Raw genomic sequence first — 16368 nt, forward strand, 5'->3', positions numbered from 1 at the left:
CCAACTCTGAGGCCTCATCATGGATCCATAGAATACTTAAACTATGGATCATAGTTAACTTTGGATAACAATTTAGCTGGGAGGAGAATGGACTACATTGATTTTTCTTGCCTGGCTGATTATATAAATGGCAGGAATAGAGTCTAATTTTATTATTATTTTAGGCTTTAATCTTTTATTTTCCAACTAACATCTTCTACTTTGAAGGGCTTTTCATTAGTCTCATTCATATAGATAGGACAGAGAAAGGACTTTTAGTGTAAAATATTTCCTTATTCTCTTCCTTCCTTCCTTTACTTCATTTTAGATATTTTCTTACCAGATAAACCATGAATCTGGTTCTTTCTTTATTCTTGGATTTTAACCTGAATTATGTTCATTTGGGATTCTAGAGTTTTCAGGTGAGCATATAGTCAAGAATACATAACCCCACTCCCAAATGAAATTAATGAATTAGTGAATTCACTAATTCTAATCAATCTATTAAATTCATGTGAAATGTGTTGTGCTAAATGCTCAAGTAGATTAAAAAAAATGACTCTATTACCTTCTTTCATGAAGTTTACTATTTAATGAGGGATATGTCATATGCACAGCATAGTAAAACAAAATAACTCCTTATGAATGCATAAAGGAAATAAAAAATGCTTCCTAAGATATGAGGGAGAAAGATAATTACTGTTTGGGAGAGTAGGAAAGATTCATGGAAGAGATGGTATAGTTGGACTTTAAATAATAAATAGGAATAGCGGAGGTTATTCAAAATTATAGAGAACAGGATGAACAAAAGTGTAGATGCAGACAAGTGTGAGATATGTCTTATAGGTCAACAATGCAGTCCATTCTAGATAGTCTATGAAGTGCGTAGAAGAGAATATTATGATGTGCAGCTGGAAAGGTAAGATAGCACCAGACTCCAAAGAAACTTGAATTGAGGTTACAGAGCCTTAAAAAGTCAATAGGGACTCATTTCAGGGTTTTGAGTAGAGGAATGACATAATCTGATTTATGCATATGGAAAATTAATCTGACTGCAATATGAATGATAAGATTGAAGAAGGGGAAAGATTAGAGGTAGGTGGGAGTGTATGGAAACATTTCATTCACAATGAGAGCCTGTATAAAAAATGTTGGCAAATGGTAATTATGAGAAATATAATGGAGAGAGAATTAGTAGGACTTGGTATGATATAATGGAAAGAAAAAAAAAACCATGAATAATGCCCTTGATTGAAATAGCTAAGTCAGAAAAAAGAACCAGGATTTTGGGGGAATGATTAAAAAATTAGTTTTGGACATATTGAGTTTGAGGGGACAGCAGGACAAATGCAGATGCCCTTGAGATTAAAATTGATCCTATTATCATTTACTCTTTGATTCTATTTATAATTATTCGATTCCTTGTAACTGTTTAAGTCATAATTCTCTGTCTCTGAACATGATTCAGAATTCACCTGGCCTGTAATGAGTTAGGTTTAAAAATCTAGCTCTCCTGCTAATCTCTAACTTAGTTTTGTCTCAAGGAATTTAGCTTGGGATGCTAAATTATCCTTCAAGGATGTGTGGTTTGCTAAATTGCACATAAACTCAAACATTATCAAATTTCCAACCAGTCATGCTGTTCTCTGCATCTTAGCTTTGTAACCAATTATGGTTAACATAATCTCATGATGTCATCTACTCTTTTTGTTCTTTGTTCTGTATTCCTCTATACCTATCAAAGGAGAATGATCCTTTTGTTTGGGATCTTTAGCATAAAAGGAGGCAATCCAATGATTCACTTTTTGGCAGATAGCATGCCTCTGCTAATTAATGTTATCCTGTGTGGAGAATTACCTCAGTTTATCTTTTTGTTAAATTTCATTCATAATACTTGTATATAATTAGAAACATGGATCTGGAGCTGAGGTGAGAGGTCAGTACTGAAGATCTAGATCAGGGGTTCTCAAACTCAGGCCAGATGCGGCCCACTGAGAATGTTATGCAGCCCGCTGGATTATGGCAAATGGGCGGAGGGGCGGAGACAGAGTGTGAGTTTTTGTTTTTACTATAATTCGGCCCTCCAACAGTCTGAGGGACAGTGAACTGGCCCCTATTTAAAAAGTTTGAGGACCACTGGTTTAGATCTTAGAGGTAAATAGAACGTTTGAGAGAGAATGACTGAGAAGAGAAGTATAGAGAGAAGGCAAAAGACTGAAATATAGGTAATGGAAAAAGAAAAAAATTCTAGCAAAGAAATTAGGAGAGGGGAACTAGGACGAAAAAATGTCTTGTAAGCCAAAGGAAAAGAGAGTATTCAGATGAAGATTGAAATAATGAGATCTTTGGCAACTTCTGAGAGAGCAGTCTCAGTAGCAATAAGGAGCAGGAGCCAGGATCCTAAGGGACTGAGAAATGAGTTAGTGATAAGAGAAAGAAATAGGCTCCCTGCTCCCTCTCCCCCCAAGATATTTGTCAGTGAGAGGGAGGAATGAGATAACAGGAACATATGCTTGAAGAAAGATTTTTTTGTTTGTTTGTTTTTTGTTTTTTTGATATGTGCAGAGTAGATGGGAGTTTAAAATTTTTTCTTGTCTTCCCATCTAGGGATGTAAACAATTAAATCTTTTTTTTTTTTTTTTTTAATTTACAAAACATATGCATGGGTAATCTTTCAACATTGACCCTTGCAAAACTGAAGAAAGGTTTTTGGCAGGATTGGGAAGACTTAAGTTACTTGTAGGCAGAAGTAAGGAAGCCATTAGATAAAATAAGATTAGAAACCCATAAAAGAGTGAGGATGTTTGATAACTTAGAACTACTTTACTACGAAAGTCAATGTAGGTTAATATTTTTTTCTATGCATATGTACCTGAACAAAGCTTTTAAGTTTTCTGGCAATTCTGCCCGTCCAGCATAACCTGGGTTCATGGTGATAAACATGCCCACTGTGGGGATGAGACGTATCATGTCTCCAAGGAAATTAAACATGTTCTTCTTGGCACGAATTGCATCTTGGACACATTTTACCTAAATAGCAAAATTGTATAAGAAGAGAAAGTTATATCTATCATTTTAAATGGAAAAGAGATATCTTAATTTTTGTTAGCTTGAAAGGACTCGAATTTGCAAAAATGATTCATCTATCCACACCTCATCACATACACATCCTCTTAAAAATTAGTCATTCCAAAGGGGGCTAGTTAAGTCCTGCAATTGATAGAGCACCCAGCCCTGGAGTCAGGAGGACCTGAGTTCAAATTCAGCCTCAGGCAGTTAAGACCTGTGTGACCCTGGGCAAGTTATTTAACCCCAGTTGCCAAAAGAAAAAGAAAAATAGCCATTTCACAATCCTCTAATTTACTCTTTGATATAATAGATAGAGGGCTAGCAGTGGAGTTACCAAAGGCATGGATTCAAGTTCTGCTTCTTATACACATTAATCATACAACCTCTCAAGGTCCTAGTCTTTATGACTTTGTGTTCAACACATTGCTGAAATTAGTGGAATTTCACCTGATAAGTGGTGATGATCCCATACCTACATCCTAGACTTTATCAGTATAAGAAGGAAATTCCTGATGTAGAAACTCCAAGAGTCTGCCTCTTAAACTAATGAGGTCCTAAGGAGGTATGTGTGTGTGTGTGTTTGTGTTTGTGTGTGTTTGTGTGTGTGTGTGTGTATCTTCAAAAATTCTTTTTGACACCATCACTGGAAAATAAGATTTTCTTATTTATGACACTCCTATCAAATATTTCTTAGAAATGATGTTAGTTTTCAGGTCCAGAGATGGAATTTCAAGAGAAAGCCTGAGCTTTCATTTTTGTAATCAAGATGGCAGTAGAAGTTGCTTTAGTAAATACGGCATTAGAAGGAAAAATTCTATCAGGATATTAAATTACAATCTTTCTCTGCACCACTTGATGGAGTCTTAAAATCCACGCTTAAATCCAAAGCATTCCTCAACATTGCTTTTTGTTAGAGGTCCTGATTTCTTTATTTGGGACACCTGATTGAATTCCTTTGAAATTATCTGTAGAGTGCAATATAATTTGCATTAGGGCAGAGACAGAGATTTTGAAATTTCTGTTTCCTGTATATATGTCAGCCTCATAACTAGTTCTATTGTTAGATAATGCCAGTTTTCTATCATAGCACAAAGAAGGAAGAAAATGAAGTTAAGGATTCATTATATATCAGATCTAGAGCTGGAGAGAAGTTAAGAGAACACTTAGTCCAACACGCTCATTTTATCTAAGAAAAAAATTGAACCCCATAGAGGAGAAATTACCAAAATCCAGGTATAATATCTGACTCTTGTTACTTATCAGCCATTTTGAGTTTCTCAAATATAGAACCTGGCAAGTACTTAAGAGGTCTGGCCACTCTCCACAACCCACTAGCAATATCCTAGTTTAAAAATCTTTCCTGAGAGTTCTCACTTCCAGATGTATTTAGAGTTCTGGTTTGAATCCTTGCATAGGCTCTATCCTTCCACTGTCCTCCTACGCTCACCTCTCCTACATCCTAACTGCATGTATCTTCTCTTGGAGGAATCCATGATCAATAAAATCTGAATCCTCCCTTAATTCTCTTGGATCTTTTTTTTAATAGACTTTTAAAATCTGGAGTATGGTTGAACCACTTCCAAACAGGCAGTGTGAACACTTTATACATTGGAAATTGGCAAATGCTAGAAACCAAAGCTTGATTTATTGTTTTGTGAATTGTCTAGGCTTAAGAAAGTGATGGAAAAACTGTTATTAATGTAAATTAAGTCTGAAATATGTGTTATGTGGAAGTTGCTTATTAAAAAAATTTTTCAGCCACTGCTATTTGCTGTCCTGTGTTTTTAAAAGAGGAGAATGTACCTATAATATGAGTGAGTGAAACTGATCATTCTCTTGTCATAAGTAAACCTTATTAGCTCTATCAAAATTATAGGTCTTCCATGCTTATTTTATTTTTTGATAAATATAGTTTCATTTAGAATAAAGGAATTTAGGGTAATAATATAAAGATCATAGCTTAAAGGAGTTTAGAGTAATAATATAAAGATCATAGCTTCTTTTAGAATGAAGCCTATCTGCAAAAAAAGTTTATGGTAAGTCTCTATATAAAAATTTTAACTTGGAAATATTGCATATATGTATATATAATATATTTATTATATTATATTTATACATATGTACATATTTACTTTATGAAATAGTAGGAAATCAGAAAGACATTTGGCTATTCATCAAAGTAGTCGTGAATACTGATGTACCACCTTATGCAAAAAATAATTTGGACATACCTGCACAGCAATTACAGATAAAACTTCTACTGAGATCCGATTGAATTCATCAAAACATCCCCAAGCTCCTGTTTGGGATAACCCTTTGTAGATATTTCCACAGGACTGGCGAAGACCAAAATCAAAAAACATAAAAATATTAGAAAATGTCCAGAAAACAGTCACAGCAAGACCCAATAGTAGGGTCTCATTCCAAGTTGATGACTTCTTTCTTTATTCTATGGTAGTTGCAGATTGTATGAGAATTGTATAAAAATGAGAGCTGTATACTGTTGACACTTCAGGCTTTCTGGAAATCCAGAAAGAAAAACTATTTATTTCAAGCTGGGAGTATTCTCAGTAAGTCCAAAGTTGCCCAAAGATAGCCTTTCCAGATTTAGTCCTGATTCCTGGATTTTACAGGTTTTGCCCAAGTCTAGTTTTAGCCTGAATTACCTGTGAGTAGCTTCTATCTTGAAATGAAAGACCTCAAAACTGACTACCTTCCTGAATAAAATGAAGCAATTATTTTTAGAGTACTGGGAGCTGATTCAACCCAAATAAAATTGGGTAATATATTTTACCCAACTATGTCACTCCAAACAAATATTGGGTTAGAAGGTAATAATGTATATAATTAGCATAAAGGTTTTTTTAGTGGAGCAGATGATAACTAATGCTGAATAAATATCATTTTATAGGAAAGGGGAAGAGGGGAGAAAGTATATAGGCTGATGTTCAGTACATATAAAGAGAAAACACCCAGAATGGCACACAAATTTACTCTACCATAGCACTTTTTTTTATTATGTCCACTAAGATATGTTTGACTCACACTGAACCCAAGACCCCACAATAATGGTTGTGGGTCCTGTGACAATGCATAGTGTAAGTCCATTAGATCTGCTACTATCAGCAAGCTGAGAATATTCATACTCTTTCTACTCATGTTGCCCATTCAGCTTTCAGAATGTCCAGAATGAAAATTTCATATTAAGGGTAAAGGATATAATACAATGCTCAGCTCAGGAAAAAACCTTGTATGTAGTATCCTAAAACACATACAGCATTTTTATCTCTTAGAAAAGCAGTGACTCAGAAATTGGACACACACCTTATAGTCCATTTGCTCAGAACAGTTGAAGACATACACCATGATGCCCAGTGCTCTGCCCAAGTCTTTAGTGGTCTCAGTTTTGCCTGTCCCTGCAGGGCCTGCAGGTGCTCCTCCCATAATCAGATGGAGGGACTGGGTCAGAGTGATGTAGCATCTGTAATGGAATTCTCAGTTATTTGAAATTCTCTTGACATAATCACCCCTAAACAACAATAAGCAATCCAGACAGATGTAAAACAATCTGTTATCTAAAGAGGCCCATGAGAGAAAAATGGGCTTTCATTGGCCAGAAATTTCACTTTAGAATATAGAAGTATTGTGGACATGTTTTTTTTTTTTGTTGTTTTTTTGTTTTGTTTTGTTTTTTTAAATTCTTACATGACCCTGGCTGTATAGTAAACTCTTATTGGCCATAAATCATAATTTCACAATTCCCTCATTCGGTTACAAGATCCCAAACAAGACCCATAGTTTAAGAAGATGGGAAAACTAACCTAAATATGAATAGGAGGCCTTTCTACAATATACCCCAAAGTAATCATCTAGTCTTTTGTCTGAAGACCTCTAGTGACAGGGAACTCATTACCTCCTAAGGTAACCCGTTTCTTTGTATTTAGACAAATTCTCTTAAAACTTTCTCTATAGTTATTTATTACTAGTTCTGCCTACTATAACCAAGAGCAAGTCTAGTTCACCTACCATATAACAGCTTCTAAATACTTTTGAGGCAGTTCTCATGTACATCCTATATCTTCTCTCCTCTAAGCTCAACATCCACAGTTCATCCAATTGATCCTCATATGGTGAGACCAAACCAAGGTGCTAAGAACTAAACAAAATACTCAAGACCTAGGTGTGCATTAAATGTATCAATGTATACATTAGAACTGATATTATTTCAAAGAAGTACGCAAAATATGTAGCTTTTGAAAAGTACATTCTATGGCAATTAGAGTTTGTTGCTGATGTGAAGAAGTATATTAAATATATCTTGTTATGCTCAATGCATGCCTACAATTCCAATTATGATCTTACCAGGGATACTTACTGAAAACAGGATATGCCCTTCTTTCTGAAGCCCTACCTGATGCCAACCTTTAAACAAAGTGATCTGGTTATCTCTTCTGACAATTTCTTCTGTGCCAAGCAACTGCATTTTACATACCTGTCAGTGAGTGGTGTGATCACTAGCCGAGGTGTATTTCCCAAATATTCATAGGAATATCTAATTTGGGCATCACAGATATTGGCAAAGCAATGTTTCTTTTCCTCATCCCAACGATGCCGAAGCTGAGACTGCCAGGTGAAGGCCTGAGAATTTTCTACCTAAAAGGAGGAAAATTATTTTAGGAGAAACTGGGAACCCTGAGAAGCAGGCTTGATACCTGGATAATAGATAATAGATGATGACTGAATTACTGAGCAAAGCTGAGCCTAGAGCTGAGCATATATAGCAAAACTGAATTCCTCTTTCAAGGTGCTAAGTCACTGGAATGGATATAATTATCTAATTTAGCATGGTACTTAACAATTCTCTAAATCAGAGTTCACACCTTTCACACCTTTAAGAGAATATACTTTTAAGGAACTCCTACAAGCCCAGGGAGTACCCACAAGCCCATTCTCTAGGGGGATATAAGGAGCCAGGATTCAGGGAGGAGTAGTCAAGATTTCATTCTCACTTCGTGCTGGCTGGAGACATTTGGACAAGAGCTCTCAGGGAACCAAAGAGAGAGAGAAGCCTCTAAGAAAGCTAGCTGAGCCCAAGTGAAGGAGACAAGTCTTATAGGAAAAAATAAATGATCTGGAGATAAGATTTGGAAAGAGATAGTAAAGGACTTTAACCCTTGGCTGCATTTTCGGGATTAATGAACTGAACTGAAACTAAGGCTGCCTCCAGAAGCTCCCCAGGAAACCTGCTCCCAGAGAATGATTATATTTTAGAGAAACAGAACATCACACTCAAGGTCCTGTTTTCCCCCATTTCAAGGACCCCCTGCCACTTATTCATTACCTTCCCAATTACTACAAAATTCCAAAACATTTTTGAATGCTTTCAAATAGATTCTTTCATATGCTTAGAAGACAGAAGTTCTATATTCTGATATTTTAGGGGTAGATGACTTTGAGTTTTAAAATACTATGCTAATGGAACACAAGCTTTACTAGGTCCCACCAAACTGAAGAGGCTTCTAATACAGACTCAGTAATAAGACTATCTGTCTTATTAAGGACCTGTTTAGCTAAGTTAGGAGATGCTTATAATCAGAAAGTACAAGGAATCTACATTCTAGAGATACAAAATTAAGTAATCTCTTCCTTCAAGAAGTTATATATAACACCATAGATATAAAGAGGGCAAAAGAAATCAGATCAAAGTACTTTAGAAAAATTTGAGGAATGAAAAGAAATAACATCTGGATAAATTAGGAAATCAGGAAATTGAGTTAAGAAAAATCTGAAAGACTGGGTTGATGAGAAAGTACATTTAATGGTATAGCCTTCATGGGTGCATTAAAGTTAGAATATACACCAAACTTGAGGAGGAAGTTAGTCCAGTTTGACTGTAATGTACAATGGTATATGTATTGAGACAAAACAAAATAATTAAAATTATTGACTTATTAGTAAACATTATGATTTTTTTATATCTTGAAAAATTATTTGGCATGAAATTCACAAGATTTTTGACACAAATATTTTATTTTTTTTATCATAAATCATATTTTTATTTGATTAACATGCCTGTGATGGGCAAACCATTTTTCCAAACCAATTTCATTTATTTATTTATTTATTTTTTGATGAGGCAATTGAGTTTAAGTGACTTGCCCAAGGTCACAGAGCTAGGAAGTATTAAGTGTCTGAGATCATATTTTAACTCAGGTCCTCCTGACTTCATGGCTGGTACTCTACCACTGTGCCACCTAGCTATCCCAGATTTTATTTTTTAAATTCAATTTTATTTTATTTTCAGTTCTGAATCCTCTCCCTCCTTCTCCCCTTCCTCTGCTCATTAGAAAGGCAATAAAAGCAAAACCCTTACAAATATATGTATATACATTCTTCAAAACAAATTGTTGCATTAGCATTCTGCAAAACAAATTTAAAAAGAAAGAAGAAAATATGCTTGTCTGCAATCTGAATTCATCAGCTCTTTATCTGAAGATGGATGGTATGTTTCATCATGAGTCATCTAGAATTGTGGTTGGTCATTGTGTTAATCAGAGTTACTAATTATTTTCAAAGTTAACTATTGTTATAGTGGTACTGTTATTATATAAATTGTTCTGATTCTGCTCACTTTACTTTGCATCAGTTCATACAAGTCTTTCCAGGTTTTTTCTTATTATCATTTTTCTTATTATCATTTCTTATTGCACAATATTTCATCTCATTTATATGTAACCTTTTTAAAATTCTTATTTTATTTTAAATTCTAAATTTTCTACTTTTTTTCTGCCTCTTCCTTCACCCTTGGAGGGGCAAGAAATATGATATCCATTATATACATGGAGTTTTGTAAAACATAATTCCATATTAGCTATGCTGCAGAGGAGGGAGAGGAAAACAAGAAAAACTTTTAAAAGAAAAAAAAAGCCTCAGTCTGCTCTCAGAATCCATCAGCTTTTTATCTAAAGGTGGTAAGGATTTTTCATTATGAATTCTCTGGAATTGTCATAGATCATGATGTTGTTAAGAATTACTAAAATTTCACAATTGGTATTGTTGTGCTATTATTGTATACATTGTTTTCCTGGTTCAGTTTATGTTGACTCATTATAGTCTTCCCAGGAATTTTCTGAAATCATTCAATTCTTATGACACAACTTCATATATCTTAACTTGTTCAGTCAAAACCCAATTGATGGACATGCTTTCAGTTTTCAATTTTTTTACAATTACAAAAAAGACTTCCATAAATATTTTTGTCATATAGTCCATATATTTTCAATGAAGTTTATATTGAATGTATTCCTACATCATTACAGTATATTTATTCCCATCTCTTAGAAAAATCAATTAATTAATTAATTAAAAATTAATTAATCTTTTGTGATGTGTAGTAGACAGTGTGAAACTGTCTTTCAGTATTCCACTTCTCCATTTAAGAATTTCTATAATACTGGAACAATTCTCCTTTCCAGTATATGTCAATATATTTGTCCAAGTTCATTGGAGATAAGACTTCTAAGTCTATGAGAAATGGAAAAAAAATCTCTATCACCCTATTGGGGGGGAGCATTTTACTTTCTGCTAAAGAAATTACAGGTTTACTTAAGACTTGTTTGGATGAAACCATACCAACAGTTTTGATAAAAGTCTTGAATTAAAAATCCTAAAATTCAGTCTTCAGTGCTCCACCCATTTTATCATCTTTTATCATCTTATCCGTGGCAGGAATTTTCACAACAGTAATCAATTGGCTATATTCTGGCAAGAAGACTTACTGCATTATAGATGAATCAACAATTCCTCAAGTTTATTAGGTCATTCTGTTTCCAGGCTTACATTTGTTTCCTAATGATTAATTAAGCTGTTTTGTACAGTTGTCCTTGGTAGTGTTTCTCCTTTTAAGTTATACTTTCCCTTGCTTTCTTGAGATTTATCCTTTTTCATGCATGTATTCTTCCCCTAACACTACTCTTGAATGATCTTTGACACACTTGACTTCCCTTAAATCATCAGCCACTGCAAGGTACCTGATAGTTATGGAATAGCTAGGTGATGCAGTTTATAAAATACCAACCCTGTAGTCAGGAAGATCTGACTTCAAATCTGGCTTCAGTTATTTTTAACTAGCTCTGTGATCCTGAGCAAATCACTTAACCCTGTTTGCCTCAGTTTTCTCATTTGTAAAATGAGCTGAAGAAGGAAATAGCAAACCACTCCAGGATCTTATCAAGAAAACTCCAGATGGGATCATGAAGAGTCCAACACAACCGAAAAATGACTAAATAAAATAACCGGTACACTTTTTTGCATGTTTTCTTGAAGTAACATACATTTTTAAAAACCAAAGAATTAAGAAGCAAAGACAGCAATGAAACGTATGTGCATTTCATGAAATTCAACCCCAAAATGTGAAAGACTAACTGAAGAGAGAGAAATCATTCATTCTAGTTTTACCTGTTTAAGGTTGGACCAGATGAAACTAGATTGCTGGATCAGCTTACTGTTGGTGGAAATATATACAACTGACTTTTACCGGCCCAAATTGAAGCCATTTTTTAAAAAAATTACTCTTTGTCCTGAGTAACATACACCTCAATAGAGAGCACAAAGGAGACCAGTGTGAAATCATACTGGTATCTTGGAGCAAATATTGGAAAGGCATGAATAGCCAGCCTAATGTGTTTGTATTTTATTCTAAAGGTAAAGGGCAACAATTGAAGTTTTTTGAGAAAGGGATGGCACAGTCAAAGCAATGGCCTAACGAGATGATTTTGCCAGAAAGTTAAAGGATAGATCAGAGAGAGAGACTGGAAACCTTGAGATCAGTTAGTAGCCTATTACAAGAGTAGCAGAGAGGCAAAACAAGAATGAGAGACATGTGTGGGGAGAGAAATTGATGGAAGTGAAAGATGTTATGGAGGAAGGCCTTAGAAACATTTAGTAGATGTGGGGCTGAGGGACAGGGAAGTATAAGAGATGACCTTGGGAGATACAAACCTGGGCAACAAGGGAGAACAGTAGTGTCCATAAAAAAAAACCAACAGGAAATTTGGGGGAGATGTGACTTTTGTGGGAAGGATGATGAGTACAGTTTTGAATATATTGAGTTTGGATATATTAAGGTGTCAATAGGACTGGGAAACATGGTCAGCAGGAAGTTGGAGATATAATAATAATGAAGCAGGTTGTGGTCCCTTTAAGAAACTGTATTTCCTATTGATCTGTGATTCCTTTCAGATTTTCAGCCCCTCCTGGCTGAGGCATATCCTCCCCAGACAAGTTGTCTTTCCAGGATACCAGACATTCAATTACAAATCCTAGTCAAAAGCATCCCTTTGAATTCCAATAGGAGATCCAGGCTTGTCTTGGACAAGCCATTCTGACTTGCTTGGACTGCCTAGACCCCACTGGTTCTGATCTGCTTGGGCTTCCCAAACCCCCCTACCAAGACATTCAATAAAATAGCTTCCACCTCAGTGGCTTACTCAGCTGCCAGGACTTTCTGTCCACTGAGAACTGCATTCTCAGCACAAAACTCCATTTTCCATAGATCTGCCACTGTAAAAGTCAGTCTCTGGGTAAACTGATTTCTAACAATAAACTTTCATTTTGCAACTAATATTCGGGGATTAGTGAATTCTTTCACTCCTAGAACCTGTGGCTAATTTAAAGGGGATTCTTAATAACTCTTATAGTCACTAACCTCTAGACCACCTGGAATCTAGATTACTCTAAACCTTATCAATAAGGAGCAGAATCAAGATTTGAAAACAGGTCATTTGACTCCTCTAATGTGCTTCTTATTAACCATATTCCTGCTACCTCAAGGACTTGCTAGCTCAACAATTTTATGTTAGTCAATGATGTAGATCACAACTCCTTAAGATTTGATAGGTGGTCTTAGAAAGTTATGGCTGGAAATTCCATTATCTTATGACCAAAAAGGGCTTATCTGGATTAACTTAATTGTCTTCAGGCAACAGCCATATTTGGAATCATATTTGAAGCCCATTCATTAGGAGTAGACCTGCCAGAACTTGCCCCCAACTATCAATGAGAATTCAGTCATTTCCATTCCATAGCAAAGCAATAAAGGAAGATTCATCTTATTCAGATTCATCTTTAAGATAAATCTTTAACTTTTTGTGTGTGTATCAGATTAACATTTCTAGTGATAAACTAAAAAAATATTTTTCCTAACTCTGAGCAAATATAAGATGATTAGGATATGGTCCAGAAACATGATGGATAGTGGAGAGAAATCTAATTTGAATTTTTTAAAAACAGGAAAATAATTTGTAGAATGAGTATTTTGTTGTTCAATTGTTTCAGTTTTGTTTGATTCTTCATAAGCCATTTTGGTTTTCTTGGCAAGATTCTAGGGTGGTGCCATTTCCTTCTCTAGCTCATTATATAGAAGAGGAACTGAGGTGAACTCAGAGTAACACAGTAAGTGTCTGAGGCCAGATTTGAACTCACTAACATAATGAAGAGGGGACCCTGAAACTCTAAAAATCCTTAAAGGAGAAAATCTCCTTCAACTCTACCTAAGATCTGTACCTCAGATTCCATCTAGAGGGACAATTTCATTCTTGTTACCTAGATGGGGTCGGTTCAGTCCTGAAACTCATTGAATTCAATTCAAATTCCAGCTCAAGCTGAAACCCAGTAATGGTTAATTGGGGATTCCCAATGAACTTGGGACTCCACCCACGGGCCCCCTTTAGCTAAATCTCTCATTATAAAACCCTCTCTTTGTAGAGGTCCAAACATGCCAGCTTCATGCTTGGCATGCCAAAGAAGCCTTTGCCCACTGGAATAATATTCTTTTCCAGTGCCATCCTCTCTTTTTCCTCATCTATTTCCTAATCTCTCTGTCATGCCTCTCTGTCAGGACTTCTAACCTTATTTCCAATCCCCATAATAAACCCTTTTATCAGTCTAGGCTTTTGGGTCTGTAAATTCTTTTACAGAGAATCTCTGCACCACCAGAAGGGAGTCCCCCAAATTCCCTACCCTTGCACTGAATCCCAAGGGGGTGTAGGGGAGCCAAACCTCTCCATTTGGTTCCCTGAACCCCAAACCTGCCACTAGACCTTATCATTTATCTCCCTGACCACCAAAAACCCTAATCTAATTTTGATCCCCTAAATCTAAACCTTATCAATAAGTCTTCCTGATTATACTCTTGGCACTCTAAACTCTGTGCCACCTAGCTGCCCCCAGAGCAAATGATCTGTATGTAGATAATTGGGAGTCCAGAATTTGGATGAATTTATGTGATGCTAAAGATCTAGATGGAAATTAGAAATTTTACTTAATTATACAGATAAAACTTTATATTTAGATGTTTAGTACTGTGTAGAAAAAAATCACTCAAAATTTGATGAATTTTGCTATTTCACCTTGTTAATTTCTTCATCTATAAAGTAGGGATAATAATCTATCCTCACAAGATTGTTGTATGAAATAAAATGCTGAAAGTGCTTTCAAAATTTAAAGACATAGATAGTATTATTACTATAATTATTAGATAATCAAAAGTAAATGTAATTAAGAAAGTAAAGTAAGGTAATAGAAGGAACATTTCTTTATGGTTTAAAGAAAACATTAACATAAAGAACATTTCTTTATGGTTTAAAGAAAACATTAACAAAAGCTATGCAGTGAAATATTTTTAAGTTATTTTGTTCAATGCCTACTACATATGTCCCCAAATGATATGAAATTGATTTAAAATTTTCCATTTTCAAGTGTGTCCTATTATGAATCTAACAATATTGCAAGCCACATACTTAGAGAGAAGGATATTATTATGACCAATTCTTAATATTTATTAAATTCTCACTCCATATAAAACACTATTGGACTCTGGATATACAGAGATAAAAAAAGATGTAGTCTTTGTTCTCAAGTGGTTTTTAATTTACTGGGGAAATTTTGAGATTCCCCCATTTCTCAAAAGAAAAAAACAAGGATCAAAAATACCAAGTGACTTGTTTAGAATCATATTGGTTAGTAAATGGAATAGCTGGAATTTAAACCCAGACTTTCTGAATATAAATTTAGTGTTATCTCTGTGATGGGAGAAAGCATTTTGTAATTTGGAACAATATTGAATGCTCATCTTCTAAGATGCCTCACAAATCTGTAATTTTCCCTCCCCCTTGGGAGGAACTTTTTTCCCCAAAAAATTATTGCATTTTTAAAAAATTCTGTAAAAATAAATTTTTAATTGTTTTTCTGCAAATTTTTGTTTTGGAATACACTATTTTAAAAATACCTTTATAATTTAGCTGCAACCATGGTACTTTTTAAAAAATTGGTCATATAAACAGCATATATTAGGATTACTAGGAAGCAGTTGAAATTAGCTATGGCTATTATCATATTTGCATATTTTTTCATGATTTGCTATTCAAACTAAGCTCTTAAGAGTTTCAGTTTCTTGAGAGTCAGTTTCTATGACTAATGTTTTTGTTTTCTTGTCTCTTGGAACATTCCAACTTTACCCAATTAATTCCTAATCCCATTAGGTACCCCCAAAATGGATAGTAAAATAAAAAATTTAAAAACCTTTAAGACTATAAAAAAGATTTTATAATTCCTTACGTTAACTCTATGAGGTCTAATAATCATCTGTTAATGGCATATTATATATCATTGCCTTAACTAGTGATAAAAACAGTCTATAGAGAATGGACTCATCCAGTCTCAAACAAGTTAAGTGAGAGATTCAGATGAGATGAACCCAAGTGTCCTGACTCCAAAGTCTCTTTTCTGATAAATCAAATTCTTTATTATAAATGTAAAAACTGAGCATTGGAGAGATGCATATTGTTTGGGATATTTTAAAGGGAACTTTTGTTCAAGTAAGGAGTGGACTGGATGGCCTCAAATGTTCCTTTCAACTTTTAATATTCTCTAGTAACTTCCAAACCATAATGAATTATCAGAGAAAGACTTAAATGGAAAAACAGCATAGGGATTTTCAAAGACAAGAGAAAAATGTAAAATGTCAAGGTTGGGGGAAGAGTTGTATGGAGGCAGACTACAGGGACAGTTACCCAAGTAGAAGACATAGTCCAGTCTTCATCTTGGAGAAAGCTGGGGAAGAAGAATGGCCCAATGAAAAAAGATGAGATTTAGAGACCTGAGTGTGGCAAGCAGCAGAGGACTCTCAGGCAAAGTGTAAACATGGTGCTCATTGTGCATATTATGGAGTGGTGACTATGGAGATGACTTTTCCCAAAGGAAGAAGCATGACACCCCCTCCCCATTCCCCAATTTATATCAGCAACCTGAGCAAAGCCACTA

General features: G+C 34.9%; 1 protein-coding gene across 1 annotated transcript in view; it reads right to left on the bottom strand.

The window, feature by feature from the left end:
• The window catches only part of DNAH17 (dynein axonemal heavy chain 17), a 288979-nt gene that overhangs the window by 135887 nt on the left and 136724 nt on the right, over positions 1-16368 (bottom strand). Inside the window, exons 35-38 of the mRNA XM_074260267.1 lie at positions 7541-7701; positions 6373-6529; positions 5280-5384; positions 2852-3009 (exon numbers count right to left, since the gene is read on the bottom strand). Of these exons, the coding sequence (XP_074116368.1) occupies positions 2852-3009; positions 5280-5384; positions 6373-6529; positions 7541-7701 (581 nt within the window). The remainder of the gene's footprint in view (positions 1-2851; positions 3010-5279; positions 5385-6372; positions 6530-7540; positions 7702-16368) is intronic.

This window comes from Sminthopsis crassicaudata, chromosome 4 (assembly GCF_048593235.1).
Source record: "Sminthopsis crassicaudata isolate SCR6 chromosome 4, ASM4859323v1, whole genome shotgun sequence".
Taxonomy (NCBI): domain Eukaryota; kingdom Metazoa; phylum Chordata; class Mammalia; order Dasyuromorphia; family Dasyuridae; genus Sminthopsis; species Sminthopsis crassicaudata.